Source organism: Brachycentrus maculatus, unplaced genomic scaffold (genome assembly GCF_059751285.1).
Source record: "Brachycentrus maculatus isolate JH-2025_06_01 unplaced genomic scaffold, ASM5975128v1 h1tg000037l, whole genome shotgun sequence".
Taxonomy (NCBI): Eukaryota; Metazoa; Arthropoda; class Insecta; order Trichoptera; family Brachycentridae; genus Brachycentrus; species Brachycentrus maculatus.
In genome coordinates this window covers 564751-578368 of record NW_028280791.1, presented here as the reverse complement: position 1 = coordinate 578368, position 13618 = coordinate 564751, and the positions used below count along the sequence as shown (strand labels likewise).

Sequence of the window (13618 nt, the reverse complement as noted above, 5' to 3'; positions counted from 1 at the left end):
TTTATTAGTATGTGAGGTCCGAATCCTGGATTTTAATCACACACATGAGAAACGCCAAAAAATATCATTGTCATTTATATTATTTAAGCTTTTTTAAGAAGTGGTCATATCCTCTTGCTAGAGATAGAGATTTTTAAGTGAAGACTAACCCAGAATTTGTGGACAAAGATTTGGACATAATTTTTTATGGATATATTATTTTATTTGTTCGTTTTATTTCTAGTTCAAATACTCTGAGGTTATGGTTTCCCCAAATGGCTACCATCGTCGAAGATTACGATTCGAAACATGAAGTGACAGCCCCATTGTGTCAGATCATTGAAGGTTATGTCTCCAATAAAACATCGAACGTCATCGATGAACTGGATGAACTTATAACCGAATGCACAAAAGTAAGTTTAATGTATGGAAGTGAAGCATAGAGTTGGCAAAAGAAGGATGAAAGTAGACGGAATGCAGTCGAAATGCGATCTCTCAGAAAAATGTGCGACAAAACGATGTATGACAGATCGCTCACTCCTTTCAAGAACGTCATAAATCAAAAAACTTGATTTTTCAGGAGAACGCTTTTAAAGTTTAAAAATATAACACAATGTATTAAAAATAAATATCAAGGCACTTATTGAACTTTTTACTATGCAACAGATCTTTTTAGGTAAAACCTGAAGGTTTTTTCTCCATTTGAAAAATATTCAGTTTATTTAAACAAATAATTAAACAATACCTTTTCTTCAAAATGCTAAAACAACATTTTCTGCCCTGTAGCGGGTAAATATTAAGATAAAAATATGCCTCTTTTCCTGGGATATAGTACATTTTCTGGGCATTCCGAAAACATGCACAGCTGAAAATTGTCAATTTTTGATTTATGACGTTCTTGAAAGGAGTGAGCGAGATGTTCTAATAGTGAAATAAGGAAGGAATGCAAAGCTGAGACAAGCATTATCGATAAAATGAAGAAAGGTGTGTTGAGATGGTTTGGACATGCAGAACGAATGAATGAGGTAAGGAAGGTAAAACAAATTTATCAGGCGAATGTAATTGGAAAAAGGAGCAGAGGAAGACCGAGAAAAATTTGGCACGATCGGGTATGCCAAATACTTGAAAGCGGTCAGGTTAGGAGTCGAAACAATCGGCGGGTATGTATGAGGAGATGCATGAACGTGGAAGAGGCGAAGAATGTTTGCAAAGACAGAGTGGTGTGGCGTTCTATTCTCTCTGCCTACCCCTGCAGGGAAGCGGCGTGATGGTAAGTTAGTTAGTTTAGTTATGTTTAATGTTAAATTATAAAAAATAAATATAATATATACATATAACATACTACAGAAAAACCTCAATTAGAGGTCAGCTGTATGTAGCGGCTTCTCTATTAAGGTGTATTTTACTGTGCAGAATTTTTATATGGGATTATATTGTCGATATGGATATTTGAATACTTGTATTTTTGGATTTTTTTCACGAATTTTGTCATGAAAATTATCACTAATACCATATTATTTCATTATTTTGCAAATTCATTGTTTACGTTTTGATAAAAGCAAGAGACGAAAACAAAATATAAATATAAAAAACCAATTCGTTGAACGTTTTTTATTGATACTTTGTGTCATATTTTATCAGCTTTTAATAAAATTAAATAAAACACAAACTGTGTTTCTAAAAATGTAACATTTTTATTTTCTAAAGTTTTTTCTTAAATGCCACAAAATTTCTGCAAGAATAAGAAGAAAAAATATATTTCTAACCATTCGAAATAAAAAAGAATTGTTTTTCATTGGATTCAATATTTTTTGGTGGAATACTAACTACATTTAATAGAATAAAATAACAGCTTCATATTTTTCCCACATAAATTTTATTTAACCAGTCTGATGACGACGAAACCCGGTCGCTGTTATATTATCATATTCATTCATTCATTCGAACCCTTATCCGCACCCCAATGGTGCAGGGCACTGCATCATACACACGCAGTGTTATCTTGATCGTTAACACACGAAGGAAAGGTGATCAGCCCTACGCTTCAGGGTAATATTGAATATAAATATTAGAGTGAAAAAATCACTTATATTTATTAGATCCCCTTCTGGGAATCGAACCAAAACACTTTGGAGGCGGACAAATTGTATTATATTAATTGTTTTTTATTCAGCTGGATTCGGGGAACGTCACATACGTCAACAGTGTCATAATCGGGGCTTCCAGTCTCATCGCCTATGTCTGTGGGGGCTTCTTGGTGAACACCCTGGGCAAGAGGAAGCTGGGGGCTCTGGGGCTCGTGGGGAGCGGCTCGTGCGCCCTGGCGCTCTTCTGGTCCACCAGTCTCCCGGAAGTGGTGGCACTCTTCGCCGTGTTCCTGTCCATAACGAGTCTCGTAGGGAGCGTGCTGTCCAGCATTGCGGTGGACCTGTTTCCGACGTCCATCAGGTATATTTCAAAAGCTACTATTTTATTTTATTTGATTTGATTTTTATTTGGGAATTCGACAGAACAGTTTTGGAGATCCTCACCAAAATGTTACATATCCATTGTTGGGTAATATATCCAAAATTAAACAAGGTTTATTGGATTGAATTCCATATTTATTTATGTATATGTTAATATATGTGACGCATTTCGTCTTATTAAGACATTATCAAACACTCAAAATAAGACGAAATAAGACGAAACGCGTCACACATTAACATATACATAAATAAATGTAGAATTCAATCCAATAAACCTTGTTTAATTTTGGATATATTACCCAACAATTTAATATGGAATTCTACCAACTGTCTGCAGTTACAATAAATATGTTACATTTCCATTTTAATGATTTTAAGTAATCAGGAATTGTTTTTAAAATTGTTACGTTTTGGTGCGATTTAATGATTTCATATTAGTTTTACACAGGATTGGTCACGTGTCGTCCCAACTTTAATTAAAATTTCGATAGAATACAGTAAACAGAACAGATTTGCATTCAAATGATTTTTGGTGCAATATTGAAAATGTAACTTTTTGGTGAAGAACTCCATAGTTACATCAAGTAACTCGCGTATACGAGTATTACAAAGCAAGTAGGTACTTGTACTATTCCAAAAATTACAAAATTCCATATTGTAAATTTAAAAAAATATCTAGATTAGGAACGGGAGGTATTGAAAATACAGGATCATCGAAAAATAATGCCAACATTTTAAATAACTGAAATGCAAAACTATTAAAGGTAATTCAATGGTTTTGACAAAAAATATTTAACAAAAATCTTATTTTAGTATGTTTCGATGTGTGCACCGTTCTTCGGTCGTTCGTGTCGGGTTGTGGTCCCGTGGTTAGTGTCGAGGACTCTTGATTCAGAGTTTCTAGGTTCGAACCTATACTACCACAATTTGATATTTATTTTTAATAATGTTTTGACTCACAGAAATAGTATGAAATCGAAGTATTTTTGTAAATAATAATAATACAAATATTTATTTTTATTCCATAAAAATATAATTGAAAGGGAAATATTTTTACGCGAATTTTATGTAAATAATAAAATTTACTCAACAGACAAAGGCCTGATTTGGAAAACTTGTAAGGAATATATAATTAATCAAGTAATTTGTTTTTTTGTTGAAATTTGTTTTTTACGCATTTGCTTTCAGGGCCATGGCTGTTGCTATAATGATGATGTTGGGAAGAATGGGAACAGTCCTCGGGGGAGTCACATTCCCCTATCTCCTGGAAATGGGATGCCTATTTCCATTCGTAGTAATAGCAGCGATATTATCACGTAAGTTACATTACAATAATCGACGTTGAATTTTCATTAAATACTCCAAGGAGATACAATATATCGCAGTCGTACAGGAGAAAGTGACCAACTAACGAAATATAAAATGTTTAGGAGGGCCATTTAAGTCACTTTTGCTTGGCAAGAAAATAAACATCAATGCAGTTAGTCATTTTTAACAAGTCAATATATTATACTTCCATGTTTATAATCCTTCGGGATTTTTTTCAGGGCAATATTAAGCTAGTAAGATATCAAATGGTCAATAATCACGTTTTTGTAAAAAATGCACTTGGTCACTTTCTCCTGTATGACAACGATATGTATGTACTACAAAATATTATTTTATACAACAGTTATTTTGTTTAATTCCATAACGATTGTGAAGGAATTTCGATACATATAAAAATGCAATAGAAAACATTGAAAATCTTAATGATAGCAACAGTCACGAAACACGCTGTCTGCCATAGCTAATGTTTAGTATTGTGTGTGTTGCTGGTACATTCAACATATGGTGCATGCTAATGTTTTTCAAAAAAATGTATTTAGAAAAATATCATTTCTACCCCAGGTAACCTGTCACACACATGAAAACACACATATTTGTGCGTATCTGAATGCAATCAGTGAATATCTTGAGGAGATTTGAGATTATGAACAAACTTATATTTACATTGTTCCAAATAAAGATTTTATTTAAGTCTTACTATATGATAATGTGAGTATGTTTTTTAAAAAGTCGTGTTTTTAAAGTAAAAATAATAACTTTCTTAATTTCAGTTGGCGGTTTTTTGACTTTAGTACTTCCAAGAACAACGCTGAAGAAAATGAAGTGATCAAAAATACACTGAGCAATATGCCAAGAGACGGATTATCAAATAAGCTTCAGAGGCGAGCATCTCGAACCCTATAATATATATATATATATATATATATATATATATATATATATATATATGCATATATATATATATATATATATATATATATATATACATATATATATATATATATATATATATATATATATATATATATATATATATATATATATATATTATATATATATATATATATATATATATATATATATATATATATATATATATATATATATATATATATATATATATTATAAACAAGTAAAATCAATTGTGTGTATTCCAAAATCATTCATTTAAAACATACAACATTTTTAATGTGTTTTTTTCAACCATATTTTATATTAATTTCTGTGTCAGTTAATTATTTTTCATTATATTGTGGAGATCGAAGTGATATATTTTTTATTTCAAATAAGAGGATCTCTAAAATATTTCAATAGTTGCCTTACTGGCTGGTATTTCTTTTATGTGAATTATTATTAAAGCACAAAACTGTATTTATGATACGAGAGAATAAAACAGAAACAAATCATGAATGTACCCTGTATCTACCTATGCAAGTTCTTACGTGTGTATATATTTATGTATATATAATAACAGTGCAATGTAATTTAACGAAATACACAATTGTAAAGAGTTTTAATATTGCTAGACTATCTCAACTATTTATTGTGATAGCTCGGGTTCAGATCAACCCTAAGCAATAAATTTAAATGATTTGTATGAATTGAAAACCTTAACTTACCCGTGAGTGGCGCCAGTTTGCATTCCTTATATTATTGTTTGTGAGACCTGATCTTATCTTTGTGTCATATATATGATAAAGATCATATATCCATCATATTTACATATACACGTACCTCAATCGCATAAAAATATGTAAAAATAAACCTGTAAATATGTATATTTGTAAAAAGTATCCATATAAGTAGTAAAATAGTATTATATTGTATATACCATTCAAAAAATAATTAAATGTAGTATTTTTCATCGTCCATTGGTTCGTTTATTTACCTCCCTCGTCCAACTTAATTTTAGGATTAGTAGATTTTAAATTTCTTTCTTTTCTATCACGAAATATTATTATTAGAAAAAAAAATTATCGATACTTCGATATCTGATTATTGAAACCAAAACCTGGCTATTCCTTTACAATTTGTCGCTTTTGAGCTAAAATTTAACTTAATTTATTCAGTGAATCTGTTAAATTTTCAACGATTAATTAAAATTTCCGGCAAAAAGGGATCAAGCTACTCTTAATTCTCACCCCTTAATTCTCAAGGATTAATAAATCCTTTCGTTTATTGTAAATTACTGTCGCTATATGGGGGAAAACCTCCATGAACTGCAAATTGCAACCTCGATAAACTAGATACTTTACAATACTAGAATTTACTAGATACTTGCGATTGTTCCAACACTTATGACTTGGACACGCATTTATACGTTTTATTTTGTATATTTGCAGCTATATAAGTCAGTATATATTGCAGTTTGCAGCTATATATTGCAGTCACATAAGCTTTTAATCACGCTGTATCAGCAAACTTTACTTTAACATTTTATTTACATATGTATATATGTATATATATATATATATATATATATATATATATATATATATATATATATATATATATATATATATATATATATATATATATATATATATATATGTATATATATACTATATATATATGTATATATATATGTATATAAATACTATTTTTTTGTTTATTTAAAGTATTTTATAATTCAATTAACAATGCAACCTCTTCGTCAAAGCTTATGTTTTTTAATTTTTCTTTTAATTGTGTTTTTTAATTAATTAAAATTTTAATTTTTTGTTCCGATAGTGTCTTAGTATAATTTTTAACGATAATGCATGTATGAATTGAGTTTTATTCGTTAGTTGTTAGATGATAAATACAGTTTAATTTTTTTTAAATACTCGAATATTTATAAATATTTCTGAATAATTAGGTATTTCGATGAATTAGACATTAATTTTCATGGGTGGAAAGTAAAAAAAATATTTAAAAGCTATTAGATCGCTTTCTTCAGTGTTTACTTTACATGTGTATAAATATATTGTTTAAAAAATCTCTGAATAAAACTTTCATTGAAATGACTCCAACATGAGAATAATAATAATTTAAGTCAAAATAAAAAAATTCTACTTAGTTCTCTAAACTACCACTAGATGGCGACACCATCGTTTGAAATACGACAAATTTTCTTTTCTGCTCCAAACACATAATTACTAATTACAATAATGTTCCCTTACTGAGTTTTCAACATTATACAATACTTATTAATAAAATTATATGAAAGAAACTTTCAATAATTGATTCGACAGTCACTTTGTGGTAAAATTTTTATTTTTTCAGTTTAAGTTTTACTTAGAAAATACCACTATTTCTTAAAACTTCTGACACGTCTTTTAATGCATTCCGCATAATTTTCAAACACCGTATAAAGATGCGGAATGAGTCGAAACACGTGTCACAGTAGATTTTAAGAAATAGAAAACTTTAATTAAAAATTAAACGAAATTGTTTATGACATGCAATCAAATACAACACATCCAAATGATGTGATCTATTTCAGATCTCTCCACTCACATTATCCCTCTATAAATAGATCTTTTATACTTTAATGACTTTATGGATAATGGAAGTGGGCTGCATAACTTTATTACATTATAATTAAAGTTTTTCTGACCAAAATAAGTATGTGTTAGGATGTTTGATATATTTTTGTATTGTGTATCTTTCGATTCTATGTACGTCTTTAAAAAGTATGTTAATTGTGATGTGTTTTCATTGTTGGGAGGTGCTTTCTTGTGTTATGTGAGGTACCAAATAATTATTTCATTTTTTTTTCTTTATTTTAAATTCTTTTGCATTACATAGCATAAATTCAAATACAAAAAATATTAATAACATATAAAAATGAATACAAAAAAGATCCCACAAAGGCATGGCCTCTGTGTGGGTATACAAAATAAATAGTCATAGTACAGGATATAAGGGTATAGGTTTCTAAGTAGAATTAGTTAATAAAAATAACAAAAAACTTAATATAAAATACAAAAAAATACTGAACTCTCAAAAAACATTTTTTTTGAAATATACAATTAAAAACTTAAAAATATAAAAAAGATGAAAAAGTAAAATAGTAAAAAGCTAGTTCATGTGCTAAAAGAAAAAGGTGCTTAAATCTGTCTCTTCTATAAATAATCTAAGCCAATTTTAAAATTTACACGAACTTAGGGAATAAACATCTAACAAATAGTCTATGTGGAATAAGTTGAACAGTTTTGGAGCTATGAAAAATGAGTGTCTTTAAGAATAAAAAGTAACTTTGCGAACATTAAAGTAGAAAGCATGAATAGAAGAAGACGATCAAATTGTTTAAGTGACATTTTATAAATAATTAGCAAGCACATTCTTCGTCGAACAAAAGTATCACAAATATTGAAAAGAACAGTCGGTGAAAGGCGATAGTGGTGTTATAGATCGTGACCCGTAAAGGTTAAAAACAAATGCATTATTTTTAATGATCGACTCGTGTTGAAATAAAACGTTGTTGTCGGTATTCTGTGATTTTGTTTTTAAAAAATTCAAAAATTTCACGGAAATAAATAAATAATTAGCCGAATTATTTATTCATTTACGAACCCAATGTACCTCTTACAATAAATCAGATGGAGGTGTGACTAATACCATTATTAGACACTGGATTATTTGAATATTTGACTATCTTATTATTATTATTATTACAACCCTTATTAACACCCGATGGTGCATAGGGCACTGCATCATATAAATGCAGTGTTATCTTGAAGGAATGGTAATCAGTCATCCGTTAAAAGCACATATCCAGGGTAATATTGCATAAATATTAGAGTGCGATATCACTAATATTTATTAGCCCCTCCTGGGAATCGAACCCGGAGCCTCCGGCACCGTACCCGTGACCATTACACTGCGGATTTATGTAACTAATAATTAAATTATTAAAACTATGGATGATAAATGTTCGAATAGTGAAATAAGGAAGGAATGCAAAGCTGAGATAAGCATTATCGATAAAATTTTTAAAAATGTGTATTGAGATGGTTTTGACATGTAGAACGATTGAGTGAGGAACGATTTGTATTGTTTGCGAGGTTTCTTAATGATAATTTTTCGTTTTATAATTAATTAAAAAATAATTACGTTTGAAAGTATTTCATTGCGTTTTCCATCGAAAAGCCTGTTTTAAGAATTTGCCCATATGCATATCATCAGTAAATATATGTAGTATAGTTCTTTGTTATAACAATCTGAACATATGCATGTGTGTCCATGTTTTAAATTAATTATATCTTTGCCTTAAAAAAACTTATTTTTAATTTATCACAGGAAAAAAAATCGCGGGGAAAATATTCATCAATAAAATATCGCTCACTCCTTTTAAGAACGTCATAAATCAAAAATCATCAATTTTCAGCTGTGCATGTTTTTGGAATGCCCAGAAAATGTAGTATATCCCAGCAAAAGAGGCATATTTTTATCTTAATATTTACCCGCTACAGGGCAGAAAGTGTTGTTTTTGCATTTTGAAGAAAAGGTATTGTTTAATTATTTTTTGAAATATACTAAATATTTTTCAAATGGAGAAAAAACCTTCAGGTTTTACCTAAAAAGATATGTTACACAGTTAAAAGTTCAATAAGTGGCTTGATATTTATTTTTAATACATTGTTTTATATTTTTAAACCTTAAAAACGTTCTCCTGAAAAATCAAGTTTTTTGATTTATGACGTTCTTGAAAGGAGTGAGCGATATGTTAACTCGACATGATTTTTGTGACATAGTGCCTCATTAAAAATTTAATTTAGATTTTAATATCACATTTGCCGAAAAAGGTGCTGTCAAAAAAAGCCATTAGGTATAAAACACTAAATTAACATAAATATGTTATTTGTACTAATCTGCATCCAATGGTGCATAGGACACCGAATACGGTTGGTAGCAGTCTTGCGCTCGATATTCTTAGATTTAGGATGTGAAATATTTGATGAGATACAGATGACGCAAGTGATGGAGCTTAGGTCCAAGGTCAATACGGTCATACAGGACAGGAATAAGAGGTGTAATAATCGGTAGAAAAATGGAAATGAAAATAGCAATGGTTGCTATAGTATTCGAAGTTCCACTTCCGAATCCGTGTGAGCTTAAATTGGAGGGGTAAATATACTTATAATATAGTTTTCTCAATTTTTATTCATTCAATCAACACTGTTTTTTTGCACTAAGTCCGTTATATGTCACTATATGTCACTTTATGACAAATATGACCCAAAAATAATTTAGATCAATAATTTTTTATCCATAATTTTTATTTATTCTATCAAACACTGGTTTTCACACTAACTATGGTATATGACAAAAATTATATGTGATTAATAGTATATTATTAAATTCACAAATTTTATTCATTTTTTCAAACACCAGCTTCACACCCTACTAAAGATATTTCAAACATGTCAAAAATGTAATATTATCACATTTTTTTTTCTAACAAATATTGGATTTTTCCGTAAGGACAATATGCCATGATACATACAAATCGTAGTCATACAGGAGAAAGTGACCAAGTGAATTTTTAACAAAAAAGTGATTATAGACTATTTCATATTTTACTAGCTTAATATTGCCCTGAAAAAATCCCCACGCGATTTTAAAGTTAGAAATACATATAATAAATTGACTTGTTAAAAATAACTAACTACATTGATGATTATTTTGTTGCCAAGCAAAAGTGACTTAAATGGCCCGCCTGAACATTTTACATTTTGGTTGGTCACTTTCTCCTGTACGACAACGATATGCTCAGACTTCCATATTCCCTTAATATAAACATAAAGAGCTTTGTCTTAGGACACCTTTAATATGCATATTTATATAATTTTTTAAGTATTTCATGCTAAAAAAATGCATTTTCAAATTAATAATATCGATTTACCTTTTACAATGTTAGGAAGATCAATTTTACTAAAATTTGGGTTTTTCATTTTCTATTTTAAGAAACCCAGGACATCTCGACATATAAAAATTGAAAATATTTCTGTCTTAGATATTAATTAATTTGTTTAGTCTTGCCTTAATGTTCACTTAAAGAATGATGAAATTGATGACGAATTTCATCATCATCAATGAACTTCATTCATGAAACTGAAAAATAATCGACTAATCAATTTATTATTATTATTTATTCATTCAGACGCTGGATTATTCACCAATATAATATTACAACATTTTGAGTGTGTCCAAATACTTGTTCACAAAATCTGGATTATCTCCAATTACAGGAGTTATTTTCATATTACTTTTTGACATCTCATCAAAGATGAAGAAGAATATGGAAGTCTGGGCATTTACGGGGCTTACGACCGTCATAGGCTGGTTTAAGTGATCACTTTACACACGTGTAACATTCACCAATTCTACCCATTATTGACAACCGCACTACTCAAATTCTTGGAAGTTCTATATATATGAACCAATTTAGAAACCTTGTTCATGAAATGCCCCGTAAATGCCCAGACTTCCATATTCTTCTTCATCTTTGATGAGATGTCAAAAAGTAATAATATAATATTAAATTAATTAATCAATTAATTTCTAAAATGATAAAGCTTAACGCATTTAAACTATGAAATTTCGTATGAATTGTTATTATTATTTATTATTTATTTTTGTTTGTAAATAAAAATAATACTTGACACTGGCAGAAACATCCTTTCACTGGGTGACTGTCAAATAAATAATTAAAAAAAAATCAATACATGAAATTGTGAGTTTACACGATTGTTTCAAGTATTAATATCACCTAAGACGGCCAAATGCCAGGTCTTAAGCCCTGAAATATCAACACTTCTATCTTCTTTTATATAAAAAGTAATTCTTGGTTTGTCACAAGTTAAAACATCTAAGTATATAGTATATAAAATCTGTTTTTTTTTAAAACTTTTTTATTATGATTAACGTATTGATGATTTAGTCCGTCTCCATAGTGTAATGGTCAGCACGGTCGGCTACCGCTCTGGGGTTCCCGGGTTCGATTCTCAGGGGGGGGGGTCAAATAAATATAAGTGATTTTTTCACTCTAATATTTATTCAATATTGCCCTGGGCTGGTACCTGAAACGGAGGCTGATCACCTTTCATTCATGTATTAACGAACAAGAGAATACTGTGTTTATATGATGCAGTACCCTATGCACCATGGAGGTGCGGATAAGGGTTCGAAGAAGAAGGAATAATAATATGATACATTAATACATGGAATGGTGAAGTGACACAATTGTATAGTGTTAATATAACCTAAGACGGCCTTATGCCAGGTCCTAAGCTCTGAGATGCTCACATATCCATCTTCCTTTGTATAATAAACGATAGTTGATTCATTACAAGTTGAAACATCTATAAAATATTAAAAACCTGCTTATCAAATATTTTTTATTGCGATTAACGTATTGATGATTTGTCGATATCTCCTAATACAAGAAAAAAACGGTAATTAATAATATCGATATTTTGATGAATAGCGTAAATGTAATATATTGTGAATTGTTCACTATATTTGAGAGGAATAGTGGGTATTGATATGATTATGATTACGCATAAATTAAATTGAATTTGTTACGTAATGTTGTGTAGAGTACTTAACATTCATGACCTGTAGAGTAAGTACTATACAGGTCATGAAAGTTGGATTAGAAACAGTATCACCGTGGGATGGAAATTTGATAATGCAAATATGAATACCTACTAAAATGGTTATTAAAAATGTATCGATTTATAATTGTTATATTTGTGAATAATCTGAGAATGAATTGAAGATCTTTATTCACATTTTGATGCCTTTTTTACATAGTTTTCCCAAATTATTATTTTTGTAAACATAATTTAATTCTGTATTTGTACTAATTAATCGTCGGCTAAATCCATTATACTCGTATGTACCTCCGACCACACTCCATCCAGCCTTAGTCTATAGGACTGAGTAAGCAAATTAAAACTTAAACTTCATGATTGTGAAAATATCCTTTATTTTCTTATATGTTTTTGCTGATACTTTTTAGAACATTTTATGAGCTTTAAAATAAAGCTCAACTATTGTTTTTAACCGTTTACATTTATGATACTTTTTTGCATCCGGTTTTGACAAACATTTTGTTATCTTCAGGGATGTAGGGAGTACATATCAATCCCTAAAGATGAGAATGTGCTTGTCAGGTGGAAAAAACAGCACATATAAGTATAGTTAAAATGATGTTTGAGTTTTGAAATATGCAATTGTCAATCAAGAAAATTCATTTTTGGAACCTATGAATTCTGCTTGATGACTGAATTTTAATGTTTCACTCTCTCCTTAGAGTAAGCTTAGATGTTGACGTTATGTTTTGAACCGATGAATTCTGCTTAATGATTAAATTTCAATGTTTCACTCTCTCCCGTAGAGTAAGCTCGGATGTCAACGTTATGTTTTGTACTGATGAATTCTGCTTAATTTTTAAATTTTAATGTTTCACTCTCTTCTGCGGAGTAAGCTCGGATGTCGAAGTTATGTTTTAAACCGATGAATTCTGCTTGATGTTTAAATTTGAAGGTTTTACTCTCTCTTGTAGAGTAAGCTCGGATGTCGACGTTATGTTTTGAACCGATGAATTTTGCTTAATGTTTAAATTTGAATGTTTTACTCTCTCTTGTATGTACAGTAATCCCGGATGTCGACGTAATGTTTGTCGCCTACGTCCGTTACTTCGTCGACAAGCGCCGTTATTCTAGAAGGATTGTTTAAAAAATATGTTCTGATAAAAATATAATAATGACTTCTTATTTTGTGGTGTTTGTATCACATCTCGCTGTCTGGGGTTACAGTACGAAGGTTGGAAGCTGGATAAATAACGATCG

The 13618-nt window shown here is 29.7% G+C and overlaps 1 protein-coding gene across 1 annotated transcript in view; it reads left to right on the top strand.

The window, feature by feature from the left end:
* Positions 1 to 4679, top strand: part of LOC148312617 (synaptic vesicle glycoprotein 2B-like) — a 34559-nt gene extending 29880 nt beyond the window's left edge. The window contains exons 7-10 of the mRNA XM_088276072.1: positions 224 to 392; positions 2153 to 2427; positions 3636 to 3763; positions 4547 to 4679. Of these exons, the coding sequence (XP_088132198.1) occupies positions 224 to 392; positions 2153 to 2427; positions 3636 to 3763; positions 4547 to 4602 (628 nt within the window). The 3' untranslated portion in view covers positions 4603 to 4679. The remainder of the gene's footprint in view (positions 1 to 223; positions 393 to 2152; positions 2428 to 3635; positions 3764 to 4546) is intronic.
* The last annotated feature ends 8939 nt before the right edge of the window (positions 4680 to 13618 follow it).